At 40.0% G+C, this 16,595-nt stretch overlaps 1 protein-coding gene across 6 annotated transcripts in view; it reads left to right on the top strand.

Moving 5' to 3' along the window:
• The window catches only part of ZNF521 (zinc finger protein 521), a 338,210-nt gene that overhangs the window by 290,267 nt on the left and 31,348 nt on the right, over positions 1 to 16,595 (top strand). For all 6 annotated transcript variants that reach the window (XM_088469597.1, XM_088469593.1, XM_088469592.1 and 3 more), the window contains one exon: positions 2,544 to 2,659. In XM_088469597.1, coding sequence (XP_088325723.1) covers positions 2,544 to 2,659 — 116 coding nt within the window. The remainder of the gene's footprint in view (positions 1 to 2,543; positions 2,660 to 16,595) is intronic.

Raw genomic sequence — 16,595 nt, forward strand, 5'->3', positions numbered from 1 at the left:
TCTGCTCCTCCGTTATGTACAGAGATGTTATATATAGTAGCTAAATATTCCATACAGTTGTATCCTCATACACCTAGCGTATATACGCCTTACGGCATGAGACCCCAGTGCGAGTTGGCAGCTCTGAGAGGTGTAGCCTACAATATTTTTTTCTTAAAATTTAGCATCTTATTCGCATCGCAGATGTAGCGAAACACCACTCAAGGTGTACTACAGATGCTGGGCTGCAACTTTTACCTCACATAAATTAGTTTTACACATGTCCAAAATCATAGATGAAGCACAACTGAACTTGGCATGAGTAAAAGCCACGGCCGCTGCATCGTACCACTATGTATACAGATTCAGACTTAGGGCTGTATTCAATTGCCGGCGAAAAAGCCCGAGATCAGCAAAAAGTTCTCGCCGGTGACGTCATTTCGCCAGGCGAGAACTTTTCCCCGTATTCAATTCCAAAAACTTTTCGTCGGGAAAGATTCGCCTCTGAATGGAGGCGGAAAAAAGTGCAGAATTGGGGGTTTGGGGTGCAAAATTGCAGGAACACCCCTGCAGCCTTGGGACAGTCCCCCAAAGGTAAACTGCATCAAAAAAGCTTTAAAAAATATTTTAGAACACCCCAAAAAAGTACTTTCGTTTTGGGGGCGAAAAATAAGGTTGGTGGACAAATTTAAAATCTAGCAAAATCGACTCCAGGGGGTCCCCCAAGTATGGCCAAGCATTTTTCTTTTTGATTGCAGGTGCATGCTGAGGGTGTTTTTTTTACGTTTTTTAAAAACGCACTTTAGCGATTTTTAACCATGCTTACACTCATTTTCATGTAACCCAAATTTGCTGGGACTACTTATTTTTACAAAAAAAACCCAGCTAAATGCTATTCTTCACCACTGATGCTAAACAACACCAATTGAGAGCATTTAAGCACCCCAAATACCTCCAGCATGGCTATTCGGGGGTATCCATAGTGATCCCCCATGTCAGTGCATCTTTTGGGGGATGTCAGGGTGATTTCCCCAAATTTGACAGGACTTTTCACTGATTCAGTTTTGCCGGAAGGCGTTCTCGCGTCCTTTGCAATTGAATAGGGCGAAAAGCGGTGACGAGTGCGATACTTTTCCGGAAGCAAAACTAGCGATGGCGGCGAAAACTCTGGGACTTTTCTCTGGGAAATTGAATACGCCCCTTAGTCGCACACAGATATACAAATGTTGCACATCAGATTAATCAGTGTAAAAAAGTAGTTTTGTTGCCCCCCAGTTGTTTTAGTTCTGCTGATAAGATGCACATTTTGAGCAAAAAAGTAATCGCCCAGGACCTAGCACACCGAGAGGGGCTGTTGGGTGCGATTGAAGCTACAGTGTATGGGGACACTCTGCTCCCGAAATGAAGCAAGGTAGCTCTATGTAAATGATTTAATCCATTTGGCTCCACATGCATAGTTGGTGCATATTCGCGATCTCTGTTTGTTAGGTTGGTCATAGAACAGATCTTATATGAGGTTACGACATGTCTGAAGAAAAGTTCATGGATTTACTTAGTCAGGGCTATGACAAGGAGAGTACGCGTATGGACATATAGGGGTCTATTTAATGATCACCAGCGATAGTTAAGATTTCTGTTGCTGTTTATCGTAGAGATAGAAAATCTATCATCGCAATTAACTATTAAAACTTACCTGGAACAAGTAAGTGAAGTTCAGCTCCCTGGAGATGCCGGTTGGCAGCAGTAAAGCTAGACTTACCGTTTTATTACGCCAGTGTGAAAGCAAATGCATTTTACCAGCTGACGACTTGGGCTTCCAAGACTAGGAAAACATGCACAGTTAGGATACCCTGAGGACTGAGGGCCTGATTCAGACCCGCTCGCGAGCGCTGAGCGCTCGCAAGCGGGTCGATGTTGCCATGGGAACGCCTACCATCTGGGTCCGGCCCCACTGACATCACTAGTGATGTCAGTGGGAGTGCTTCACTCTAGGGCTTGCGGCAGACGAGACCCTACCACAAGGATCTTGTCGCAAGCCCGATGGTCTTGACCATCGCGACCATCATTTTGGCCGTTCGCTATAGCTGTGGGTGGTCACCCACAGCTATGCGAGTGGCCAGGAGGCCGCTCCAAAAAGTAAGAGGGACGGCCCTGATTCAGAGCGAGCGCTCTGTCAGAGCGTCCGGCTCTGAATCAGGGCCTGAGTTTGGGAAACACTGATATAGATAGTCCACTTTAAGAAGAAGAGTTCTAATACAATGACAGGAACGAATACAATGACAGGAAGTAATCTACAGATCTTGTTGAATCAAAACTCCCAACATGCTCCATCAAACCCTACTGAATGATGAGTGGATGCTTTTTCAATTATGAAGGCCGAGGAGAGATCCTAGATGACCTGATGCCTAGGAAATGAGTAGGTGTGACAGATCGGGAGTACTTATTGGTATTAGTAGGTGTGACAGATCGGGAGTACTTATTGGTATTGTTAGGATGATAGATATGTTTTGTGATTGTGATCTTTTATGTCCAATATGTTAAATACATGTTTCTCTCTTTTGTAGTGTTTGTGCAGGCAAACAAACTGCAGCAACACATTTTTTCAGCCCACGGACAAGAGGATAAGATCTATGACTGCACACAGTGCCCACAGAAATTCTTTTTTCAGACAGAGCTACAGGTAACGTATTTATGTGAGTTGTTTTCTGCCCTTCCTAAAAGGGCACTTTTCTCCATTCTGTGGAATTCCGGGTGTCCTGAGAATTTGTCTGGCCTTGTGCAAGAAAACATGCTGCCTTGTACAAAACCGATATGTCGGTGGCTGGGCAAACTTTAAAATAATAACCTGAATTAAAATGAACCCTGTGCATGGAAGTTTCTAGCACTCATGTGATAAAAGTACACATATTGCTTTGGAAAGTATGATCTAATATATTAGGCTCAATTAATCTTCAACTTGTAACAATAATCATTCACAATTCACAAAAGTTGGTAGGAACAAAGTAAAGCAGATGTTTAACAGAATACCAGGACTAGATTCAGTGAGTGCCGGTGGACTTTAGTGTAGATTACGCCTACTTACAGAACAGCCCTCACAGAGCTACACACTTCTGCAAGATGTGTGGAAAACAAGTAGGACAATTTAGGCATCTGTATTTGGGCTTCTATTATTATTTTAGCAAATAAATGTGAGTTATATAATCTGCCTGAGGAGAACAGACCTGAATGGCACCTGGCATATACCTACTTTAAAATTAAGAACTTTCATTGCTGTTAAACATGTTTTGTGTCTTAGGAGATGTGTTTATTGATTAATTGTATCTTTTACTACATTATGAAGTTTAGCCACCTATATTTAAAGGTGACAGATGCCTAATGGGCAACAAATGTATTTCACCTGAGCAGAATTACTTTATAGATACAAGTTACTAGTTGGTGTCAGGCTTAATACTCATAGAAGCCTATTTTCCAAGTAGTTATAAAAACTTTTCTCTGTCTTTTTTGTTGCCAGAGAAAGAAGCTACTGTATTGCCACTTCGTGCAATTTCTGAACACGTTTACTGCAAACTTTCTAGTTTGGTCCCTTTAAATTTGGAGCTTATCACTTCCTTCTGTTATAGGGATTGTGACCTGTCTGCAGTTGATCAAATTGTGATAAGCTTAGCTACTGTACTTGCAATATTGTAGGAAACTTAATTCCAGCAGAGTTGGTGTAATGGTTAGCAATACTGCATCACAACACTAAGTTCAGGGCATTCACTGGATGCAATTACTAATAATGCATGCAACAATATTTAGCTACTTACTGCAGTCCCATCATGGAATCACTAAATGACAGTCAGCAGGTTGCTTCTTTTTATTTCAAAATGTGATATTGTGCAATTGGTGTGACAGAGTGGGAAGGGCAATAGGATGTATAATATCCCGACCAGGTTGCCATCATAACGGCTGAAAGTAAGTATACTAACCCATAGCCAGAAACCTCCCTCACCGGTGCCTAAACCTAACCTCCCCGCACCCTAAACCTAACCCTCCCCCCTTAGTGCCTAACCCCCCTAGTGCCTAACCCTCCCCTTTAACCCCGATACTTACTTTTGGGATACCGGCAGTTGGGATTTCAAGGCCAGTATTCCGATAAGTGTCGGGATTCCGGTATCTCCATTGTGAATGCCAGAATTGCCGCTGTCGGGATCCTGAGCGTATCCCCTCTGGGCCTGCTACTGAGTTACTGTATGTGACTACTAGCCTGACTCTGATGGTGCGACCTTCTGGAAACCATGACAAATCTGTGTTTTACTACTGAGTTACTGTATGTGACTGCTAGCCTGACTCTGATGGTGCGACCTTCTGGAAATCATGACAAATTTTTGTTTTACCAACTATCACTATCTAGTCTAGTTTTTCCAGCTATTTCAACCCTGTACAGGTACAGCCTATTCAGCTACTTCAGCCCTTTTACCTAATTACAAACACTGCCACAATATTCAGCTGCCTCAGTTCTGTTTTCTGTAGCATAATACAACCTTTGCTAGTACAGTATACCCAGAGAGGCCTATGAATCAGAGGACCAATCACAAGCCATAACCAAGAGTTTGCGTTATGAATGTGCCTGTTGATTACACCACCTTTTGCTGCCAATTAATGGTTGCTTATGTAAATATCGTAGAACCCGTAGATCTCAGAAGAAACAAAATTACTCAATATAGGGGCTCCAGCTAAAGGAAAGGGAGAGACATTTTTGAGAAATTTATTGAAGATGTAATGTAGCGTTAAATAATGGAAGTGCTGGTCTAGGCTTTATCTAAGCTTTATTGTTGTCAATGGATTTTCTTTTCAATAGATCATTGATTTTTAACAGATGTTTAATAAATACACTTTTTCACCATGGTTTTTGTTATTAATCTGTTTTATTTATTTATCTTCTATTCATTCAATCTCATGGACATTATATTCTTTTCTACTGTGAGTTTATTATGGTCCAGACGGAAGTAAATACAGGTGATCAGTGACTTTGCGAACAAAGCTCTTTGATGAGTAAAAGTGATGGTTTTATAGCCCATCTCAGTGTTTTGTGGACGTTTCGATCAACCAATGTGTCAAAATCTGTAATAAACAGTTATTTTTCCAGAGTGTCCTGGCTATAAAAAACATCTACTGTAGTACAGTTTTTTTTATCTTCACGTTTGCTTATTCTGTTACTCTGTAAAATTGAATAGAATTTCAAAATGTTACCACATACGTAGAATACTAATTCCTGGTTACCATGTACATAAATGCACATATTATTGCTTTGGGCATATATAGCAGGAGAGGAGGAATATAGTGATAGGTGAGGAGAGATGATTATTGCTCAAGTACTGCACAGATCAGGGTTTGAGTGAGCCTGAATAGGAATACTGGGGCCTATTCATAATGTTATTTGTCAGGGGCAAGCAACGGTGGACACATAATCACCAGAGCAATTTAAAATTGCTCCAGTGTGGAGACTGCTGATCCAAAGATCAGCTGTCCCGGTGAATCCCTAGCACTGCCTAGTCTGACTTGGCAGTGCTAGTGCGCATGGGTGAACTTGGGTTCACGCATGCTCATAAGAACCCTGTGTCTGGCGGAAGAGCTGAACAGGGGTGGAGGGATCTGATCGGGTCCCTCTTCACAACCCCGGACCTGGGGTGCGGAATCAAACTCCATTTGAAGTTGGCAAAGGTTTCCTCTATCAAGCTCCGAAAATCCAGTCCATCAGACACAGGCACCTAGAACTGTGGCATCCATTCATCCTAGCTCTCTGATGGCAGTTTGAGAATCTGTTGCTAGCAATCTGTGCTTATAGTGCCTGTTTTTCTAGAATCCTGTCTTCAAGTTCAAATACAAGAAATGTAAATTAAAATCAAATGTAAAGAGATGCCCCGTCTGGATTTAGAGTTGGAGAACTGAATGCACAAATATCACTGCTCATGCGTCAATCCCTGTACATACATAGAGAGCAGATTGAGGGGCCTCCAGAGATAACGTGGACACATTAGCACACCCTTCCCAATTTTGCTACAGGGCCTGTTTTATGTCCCTGCCTTCTTTTTCCCTGAAACAGGACCATAACTACGATGAGTAACATTTATTATAAATTATCATAGCCAAGTTTTTATATTTATCTTAAACATATGTCTTAATTTGCTTAATTATGTAAGTAACAGCCAAAAAGCCCCTGTTTGCATTGTGTAATTTGTATGCTGACAGCTGTTACAACATGTGTGGGAGAGAGTGGAGGAGAAAAGTGCAGGTACTCACTAGACACTTGTTGTCAATACATACAGTAGATGTATCTTCTTTTTAAGAAGATGAAGCCAGCACAACACTTAAGCTGCATACACACACAACGATTTTTTGAACGATTATCGTTAACGATAGCGTTTATCGTTCAATCGTTGCAAAAATCGTTCACTTTCTGAATTAAAACAATGAACTATTATCGTTCATGCGCGTTCATGTTTGTAGTTCAATCACTGAACAACTGAACGATTTTCATTAAGGGAATATGCAAAAATCGTTTGTAGTTCAAAAAAATAGTTAATTACACTTTAAAAAATCTGACAGAAAATCGTTCATAAAATCGTTGGTAACAAAATCGATGTGTGTGTATGCAGCTTAAAATATAGCACAGAATTACCAAAGTCCTTTATTTGGCCCAAAGTAGATAGAACTGAATAACCAACAATCGTTTCAATCTTTAACATTGTATATTTATCATGAACCTTGATAATGATCCTATGGTAAAAATTGTTGGGCAGTCTGTCCTATCAACCAAGGATTTTGTGCGAGTGCTGACTTCTTTATATATATATATATATATATATATATATATATAATATTAAAAAATTGTCAATGTCTGCCCTGAACCAGTCTTGGCAGGGGTATATGTATCAAATACTAGAAAGGAACTAGAAAGATATTCTGTATAACTGACAATAAGAGAACAAACTGACCATTAGTGCGAAACGCTATTTAAATGCCTGAAAATAACACTCTTCATTTCCATGCACCTGCAATGCAGCTGCTTATAACTATCGCAGGTTCCCTGAAGATCCTTATCCCCTCTTGTTTTCAGCGCACAGAACTGTGCATTTCCCAGCTTGCTTGATCACACAAATCTTTATTTTGCATTAGCAGATTGTGCTATAGGAAGTACATATTGAGTAAGGCAAATAACAGCGGCAACAAGAACATTTTTATTAGTTCATCAGAAAATATTTAATTGCAGCCGTGTCCAGATGTAGAAGAACATTTTGATAATTTGGACATCTGAATGAAACCGTCGACTACTGTGTACAGTATCATGAGAAATAATTATCAACGTCCCTTGATTGACTTTGCTCAATCAGGCAGCTCTAGTTCTCAACCTGAGCATACAAGGAATTCACAGCGCTATCTTTTATTGTAGTATTTGCAGCTAGGCACAGCGTGTAACATCCTTTCTGCCCTGAAGCTACACCTAGTAGGGCTCCAGAGTTTAGGAGGAAGCAAGCCGGAGAGAGAAGGAGAACGCTGAGTTCTCTCTAAAAGGCTGAAATGTTAGAGAAGATGAATTGTGCTTAAAAGCAATGCTTGCGGTGTCGTCATTTAGAACAAAAAAAAATAAAACCGAGGTTTTAAGCTTTTTCTGAATAGCTAGGGTAAAATAATCCTTTAAAACCATGTTATTTTAAACTGTGGCAAAGAAATGAGCAAGCACTGCCATTAGCGGGATTGTTGGTGGGGAGAACTTGGTCTCTCCAGGGGCACAATACATTTACATTTCTTTAAAAACTATCTGCCCATGAAAGAAATGGTTGCAGGTACAATTATACATGGCTAGCTTGTGTTTTTATTTGCATAGTTGTCGGCTGTCATTTCCAGGGAACAGTTCTGGTTTTTAGAAACTTTTTCCATGACCGTCTTTCTATTCACTTATTGATTAACTGTACACCATAGAACGATTCCTGCTGTCATATAGACAATTTATCACATGAATGGGAATGGGGGAAAAAGGAAAAAAGTTTCTTATTGGTGCACTCAGGTAATAATGTACATATATAATCGAAAATTTGACTTTTAATAAATCACTACATAAAAAAATTAGTTTCCGGTCTAATGCAGATGCATATGAGAAGCAAGCAAAATAAATATAAAAAATAGAGTGTACAAGAAAATGAAAGATGTGTTTTAAAAACTTTGTCAGCTGGTGTCCTATTATTTATAATTGTAAATTGTTTTATGCCATATATCATTTATAGTATATCATCATTTAGTTCAAGAAGTATTAATCCTCTTTAAGCACAAAGAAGAGAAGGAACTGATAAGATATATATATACACAGTTATTTAGTATAATGTGTTAGCCATACACGCGTATCTTACTGGTTAACCACATCACTTCTAAAAGAGATACAAATGTTGCATATAATGTTGCAGCTTCGAGTCTTTTATAGTAGTGGTAATCTTCTAAAGGGGCCTATGTGTACAATCCGACCAAAACCAGGTGGTTTAGGTCACATTGTTCACAAAGTCGGGTAATGGATAGCCGGCAAGGACCAGCGATGCGCGTGCACGCTGGGTCCTTGTCGTCCCCGACTACAGAACATGCCAGTCAACCTGACGACGCTTGTCAGGTTTGGAATGTTCAGAGATAGGTCGGGCTCCATCACTGAATGACTTTCAGTGAACGCCATTCAGTGCGTGCACCATACCTCGGCGACCTGAAGTTCTGAACGCTAGACATTCAGACTTTCAGGTCGCTTAGTGGATAGGCCCCTTAACTGTAATTTCCAGTACAATGTTGATATAGTGTCTGAACCACATATAGAGTTCCTCTCCTGATTCCAGTGTACAAAGACCACTGCAGATCTATCTTCTAATAGTGTTTAATACATCATTTAGATATTCCACAGATATCCTGTATGTACAGTGTGTAGTTGCTGTATATACACATTAGCCGTGTGTGGCAACATTGTCGTCAGTGCTTATTCCGCTATCTGATGCACCTTTACACATATTTATTACTAGTTCGCTGTATGTGAATCAGTTTATTGCACGTTTTACACAAGCTTCTTTGTGTGACCTGTTTAACCATAACTGGACACAGATATCTCTCTATATTATAGACATTCCATCCTATTTTATCTCCTCTTTTTTATGTCTAGAAATACAACTTTCTGATCTGCATTCATGTAATCCACGTGTAACCGTATTTCCCATAGTGTGTTATTCACACTGTATGCGGACAGCGATACACTGATCACAGCGCTTCCTTACTGATATATGATGGATAACACATTCAGTTAGTTATTCAGTGTTTCAATGTTTAAGTCAATCAGCCTTTACACACAGCATATTATTCTAGGGTACACAGATAGCGATATGATCTTGTGACATCATTTATACTCCTGTCTTGTTAATACATGTTAGACATCTTCATAACAGGCAGTATACTAAATTGAATATATATTGAATATCAGTTCCTTCTCTTCTTTGTGCTTAAATATGATTAATACTTCTTGAACTAAATGATGAAATACTATAAATGATATGTGGCATAAAACAATTTACAATTATAAATAATAGGACACCAGCTGACAAAGTTTTTAATAACACATCTTTATTTTCTTGTACACTCTATTTTGTATATTTATTTTGCTTGCTTCTCATATGTATCTGTATTAGACCAGAAACTATTTTTTTATGTAGTGATTTATTAAGAGTTCAATTTTAGATTATATATGTATATTATTACCTGAGTGCACCCATAAGAAACTTATCTTTCCTTTTTCTCCCATTCATGTGATATATACTTCTAGACTGTCTCTGGTAGCACCCCCTTTCCTAGGATTAACTAATGAGAATAAAATACTAATAAGATTATATAATATTGTTTTCCTTGGCAGGGAAGGGTAATTTAAAACTACAAAGAGATATATATTTATGCACCTGTGCAGTGGATACACTTTAGATTACATATAGACAATTTATAATTGACGTTATTCCCACATTATTGACACTGGTGCTAGCAGGGATTATTTATGTGGAATTGCCAGGATTGCAGGCATGGATAAGATCAGAGCTGTAAAAAGGGCCAGGGGAGAGATAGGGGAGGTCAGGAGATGCTGGGGATAAGAGAAGAGGAAGCTACAAGTGAGAATGATAATAAACAGGAAAATTTACAGGCCCAAACAGCGCCCCCCGCCCTGCGGTGCCCTGTGCCATGGCACAGGTCGCACCACCCTAGTTACGGCCCTGGATTTGATTTAAAGGTTATATTGTTTGGAGTAGGGAAGGAGTGGACACTTAGAACATTTTGGGTGGACATTAATTGTATTATTCAAATTATGGTTTCTATTCTGTTAATTTATTTTTGTTTGTTTCTTGTTGGTCAGTTCATTCAGTTAACATGAAGGTGAGCTGTGCAGGGACCATCTCTGCTGCTACCATTAATAAAATGTGCTTTTGTTTTTTAAACTCCTAATTCGGCCACTTAAAACACGCTTCTGCATGGCCAAAAGGGGAGGCCCTGCACTGATTGTGCCGCCTCATACACTATAACAGCATTGTCCCTATGAGACTCCAGTAGGACCAGTCCTGTAATAGTGAATGTCACTACCACGTAGGCGGTGATACATTTCTGGCCAAGGCAAATAGTAGATGTCCGAGCACAGAGGACATATACCCTCTGGCTACTCCCGACCCTTCTAGCTTGTTACCATGTTTATGAAAAAGTTCCCTACAAAAATACTTTACTGCTAATGTTCTACTTTCTCAAGATCAAAATATGAATATTAAACAATATAATCCAAGTGGACATTAACTTAACTTTAAATTTTCTGCAATATATATTTTCATTCATATACTGTACTGTATGAATGCAATTTTTGCATCCTTTTTAATAGTTGACAAGATTACATTATAATCACCTCTTTGCAAACAATGCTCCGTGCATACACCGTGTGCCCTATGCAATGCTTTACAAAATGATTTAATAAAAATCCTCACAACCTGGATTAGGGACAGCCGGTTTAACATTGAATATTGCAGAGGAGCTGCTGTAACATCTCATGTGCGTGTTTGTAAATGTGTGTTATGCAATGTGTGTGTGTGTTTGATTAATTACATTTCAGCCATTATATTATATAGCTGCAGGGAGAATGCTAAATTTATTTAGCCAATAAATTGTAGTTTTATGCGAAGTCTAAAAATGGATTGAACATTTTTTATTTTTTTATTTCATATTTTAGCATGTAAGCAAAGCATTTATGAGATTAGCATTTAGACCTCGCTGCCATGTGCTCAGTTATAATTCATGAATGCTCCTGTGGGAATTGCTTATCTCTTTCAGTAGAGTTAATGTATTTCTGCAGGGACCTGCTGTGAGCACCCCATATCGCCTGCCTCCTGGTCTCTGTCTGTGCAATGACTCTGTTGGGCGCCTTTTCCGTATGGAAATTTCTTGACCTCTTGGGAGTTCAAGAGAATTACATTTTATGAAGGAATTTGAATTTAAATTCATTTTTAACACTTATGTTAACACTTCTTTATAGTAGTTTGTTATATCTAAAATGCTGTCATGATGCTTATATAACATTTCCTTTACGGTTTGCAGTCACAATTAGGTCATTTATTAAAACAAGAGAAAAACTTCCTTTTACTTAATTTTCCCCCAATAGGTTTCAAATTTTAATTCTTATTATTTCAAAATATACACTAGCTTGAGATGCCTAAAAACTGACACCCACTCAATTGAATTATTTTAACTGATGAGCACAAGCCAATTCTGGAATAAAAGATAGATAGGAATAGATTGACAATGTCTAGATAGACGCCAGATGTTAGACGGGGACAAAAAGTCGACAGGTACAAAACGTCGACCTGGTCAGTAGGTCGACACACAAATGGTCGACACTTATTATTTTTTTTTTCCTAACCCTAATCTTCACTCTAACCCCAACCTCCCCTTGGTGCCTAACCCTAACCCTCCCTCCTGGTGCCTAACCGTAACCGTCGGGATGGGTGCCTGACTCTAACCGTCCCTTCTAGTGCCTAACCCTCCCTCCTGGTGCCTAACTCTAACCGTCGGGGTAAGTGCCTAACAATTAGGATAAATGCAAACCCTTACCCTCCGGTAAGTGCCTAACCCTAAAAAACAACAGTTTCGACCATTTTTGTGTCAACATTTTGTACATGTCGACCTTCTTTCATGTTGACCTTTACTGTGTCAACCTTTTGTTCCTGTCAGCCTATTGCCTGTCTAACATCTGGGGGTATATTTACTAAAGTGAGAGTTTAGAAGTTGAGATGTTGACCATAGCAACCAATCAGATTCTACTTAACATTTAACTAGCACCTTCTAGAAGATAATAGCTAGAATCTGATTGGTTACTATGGGCAACATCTCCACTTCTAAAAAAAAAAAAAAAACCTCTCACTTAGTAAATTTACTGCCTTGTGTCTATCTAGACATTGTCAACCTTTTTTCTGTCTGTCTGTAGTCCAGATACCATTGGGTGAGTGCCAAGTTATTCACAGGACGTTTTAGTAGTAAGAATAATGGAGAGACGAGAATGACAGAAGGGGTGCGAAAGGAAAGGGATTGGAATTCTAGAGGATCCACCTCCAGGAATTGGTGTGTGTTCTGCCCCTCACTGTGTGTCTGACAAATTTGGAGCAGACAACATAACCAATACTCTATCTTCCAATAATCCAGTCAGATGTGATCTGAAGAACTGAGTTTATTATTCAATAGAGGAATTTGCGTGAATGTACACAGATACGTGCGTATAAGCGAGTGTGCAGTAAAACTGTAAATGTAAACAATAAAAGGCAATTACAATATGTACATGGAAATGCAAGGCAAACATATACATAACATGGAATATGCAAACAGCATGAAATACACAGTATGCAAGTATAGGCTGCATTGTGACATAGTACAGCTAACATACATAACTAGCTAAGCAGATCTATGATGGCACAGTTGAAGCTTAGAAACTCACCATCGGATGCTATACCAGGTTGAGCATATGAAGTGATGACTGTCTGAGACCATGTGTGTGGAGGAAGTGGCTGCTTACAGATCCTTTAGCCCAGAATGCATTACTAGACTGCTAAGGCATGTTAGGATGGACAAAATAGATCCGATTTAAACTGCTACTGTCCTGACCACTAGGTGGGGCTGCTAATATGAATTAATGTAACATAACAAACCCTATGCTGAAGGCATGACATTGTGCATTTGGGTAATGCACTCGGTTAGACTGGTTCCTCCCTGCATCAAGCTGTACCTTGACACATTAGCTCAGATGAGAAAAATCCTTGTGACCAAACATTTGACAAAATATACACATACAGGTGTGGAGAATAAATGTCCTTCCTTCTGAAGTCCCACAGTAGATCTTCCACTGTTGTAACTATAGAGGGTGCAAGCGGTGCGCTTGCTATGGGGCCCGATGGCTTAGGGGTCACGTCTGCCCAGCAAGCAACCCCTGCACCCATTATAGTCAAGTACAGCGCTGATGTCATTATTAATCAAGAGCCGGTTGCAAGCCAATAGGAACTTGCGAACCAGCAGCCAATCGGCAGCGGCTGGTAGTCCGTGTTTCCCGATTGGCTCGCGACTGGCACCTGATTAAAAATGACATCGGCTGTCTTAGAAGCTGGTAGGAGGTGTGGCTATGTCATCCTCGGACCATGGCCACGCCTCCTCCCAGCTTTAGTAAGTTCAGTTAGGAGAGAAGGAGCTGAGCTCAGGAGGTGGTAAGTAGTGTGTGGGTGGGGGGATGTTGGTGCATAGGTAGACTTATGGGGGCCCGAGGAAATTTTTGCTATTGAACCCCCATACCTCTGGTTATACCCCAGCATCCATATGTACAGTACCTCCATGCCTTAGAAAATATCTGTGATAATGTTAATATTTTTCTATGTACAGACAGAGCTTTGCTAATGTAAGACAGCTAAGTTTCTACAGCAGACGGCTGCAATTAGTTTCATTTTAGAGCAATTGTCTTTTTGCCATAAAAAAGAGGACTATTAAAACCGTAATGCCAGCACTTGAGAATTGAATCTTCTACCAAGCAAATGTACTATGATTTCATTTGGTGGAAATGACAGGACTGCTCATGGCAACTAGGGTGCTTCTGATAGTTGGCAATCAATACAGTTCAATTTTATTTTACCAAGGCAGAGTTGCCCAGGTTTAAATCTTCATGTTGTTACGTTTTTTTATGTGATGTCGTCCAAATCCATCCAGTGGAAGGCCCAGGACAGGCTTCCTGGGTCAAAGTTCTGGCCGGTGCATTCCGCCATGAGGTCTGACCGGGACCTCAACCACTCCATTAGGTAACCCAGACCAATTGCCACCACTCTGTGAAGTTTTCATCCAAGTGCATCCAGTGGAAGGCCCAGAACAGGCTCCCTGGGTCAAGGTTCTGCCCAGCATACACTAACATGAGGTCCGACTGGGACCTCCACCCACTAGTATGTCTTCTGGGATCCAATGTTACCACTCTGTGCAGCTTTCGCCAAATCCATCCAGTAGAAAGCTCAGAACAGGCTCCCCGGGTCAAAGTTCTGCCCTTTGTACATCAACAGGGGGTCTGACCGGGACCCTAACACCCCCTAAAACCTTGCCAAGTTCCAACTGGTCCACCTCGCATTGGTTTAATCTTAATCGGTGCAAGGGTGTCTGAATGCATAATCGGACAGACAAATAAACTAACAGATCAATACATTTTATATATAAGATCTGTTGCTGTGTGGTCTAATAGATTCCTTTTTAGATACTAAACTATGTAAGATTTGGCAGCTTTACATTGAGAGCTGTGGAAGATATTCGCCAACAAGTAAACAAAGAAACAAATGGGGTAAATGTAATAGGGTGCGGAGTTCAGACATCGGTGAGTCCCGTGTGAGACTGCCTGATGTTTAAAAATAGCAGTTACTTAATAGGCAAAATCAGCATGGTTTTGCCTGTTAACGATTACTACTTTAAAGCATCAGGCAGTCTGGCACGGAACTCGCCGCTGTCAGAACTCCGCACCCTATTACATTTACCCTAATATGCAGAAAAAGTTGACCCAGATATGGATAATAAATTATATATTTATTTTTGCTTCTGTAATATTTCAACATAGTTATCAGTGGCATACTTGCCTTGTTTAGTAAGATTATTTTTTATTTGTGTGTGTGTGTGTGACTGTTTATGCATGATAAAAGTGTTTACAGCTGTATATTACGACATGAACAAAACTTAGTGCAGGTGATCAAGCTTTGGCCGTGCAGCCACATAAGCGCCCCCACTTCCCCATTAGTCTTATAACCTAAGAACAGGTGCTCAATCAGTGATTGTCTCCACATATGAGCGATCCTTCTGGGGTCATAAGGAACTGATCTGTTAGTGGTCTCGAAAGAAACCCTAAATAGAAAAAAAAAAGTATTACTTACACCTGTAAAACTGAAGGATGACCTGCAACCATTAACTCATACATTAATTCCCATTCTTTTTGTTTGAGGTACTCTGTTTCCCTTCTGTTTAACTAAGAGATATCACAGTTCTTTCACCATTTGTATCATGGTCCAACTTGGACTGTTTGGCCTCAAGCAAAACACATAAATCAGAACTAGACATAAACTCTCAGACTTTTGAATTTAACAGATATGCGGAATCGGAATACAAAATACTGAAGTGGGGGGACAATCTTAGAGGCTGATTTCAAACACCTAAAAAAAGGATCAGATCAGAGCTCAGTTCAACTTCCAAGTACCATTTTTGATACATTATTGGCAATATTACAAAAGTTCCTAGAGTAAGTAGTACAGAGATGACTTTATCTTGGTTCTCCGTTCTTTTAGGTGAAAGATCACTGCGAGATGACACAGCTCAGTAGTTAGGCTGCAATCCGGGCTGGTGTTTTATTAATTTTGCACAAAGATAAATCCTGAAATTCTGACAAACTCCATGACAGGTGAAATTCCTTCTCACAGATTCTGCTCAGCAAGAGGCTGCTCATTTTGTTCTGTTCTGAGGCAGGCAACAGGAGGGCAGCTTTATAATCAGCCCTCAAAGGACCCCCAGCCGCCCCAGAGTCTTGAGCTGATTGAATAACTCCTAGGCCTCTTCCCCTAGGCCTCCATCAGCAGGAGTCCTGTGCAAAGCAATCTCCTGCAGACTGGCACTGAAGTGAGCTTTAAACTACTATTTTCTGCTCTCCAGAGGAGCCTGAAGTACTAAAAGATAGATGGACTACAGATATTTTATGAGAAACTGTCAGAGGAAGAGCAGGATAAATGTTTTTTTCTTTGCTTGTTTGTGTCATGATGCACCTCTGTTTAATATTTCTATTTCTCCCTACCCACAAAATGATAAATTAATTAGTCGCTAACATTGTGTTTTTGTTTTTCTCTCTCTCTTTTTGCACATTTCTCTCCTTTTCCTTTTCATTTTAATATTCACATGGAGGCCCTTTGCTTAACCACAGTTGCAGCAAATCAGGAACATTTGCACTGAAATATTTATGACAGAATGAAAAATTGGATTCATTTTCTGGCCTCTAGCCGAACTGTCTGCAACTTTGTGCAGCATTATTTAGCATTGGTTATTCCATG

Source organism: Taudactylus pleione, unplaced genomic scaffold (genome assembly GCF_031769625.1).
Source record: "Taudactylus pleione unplaced genomic scaffold, aTauple2 ptg000093l, whole genome shotgun sequence".
Taxonomy (NCBI): domain Eukaryota; kingdom Metazoa; phylum Chordata; class Amphibia; order Anura; family Myobatrachidae; genus Taudactylus; species Taudactylus pleione.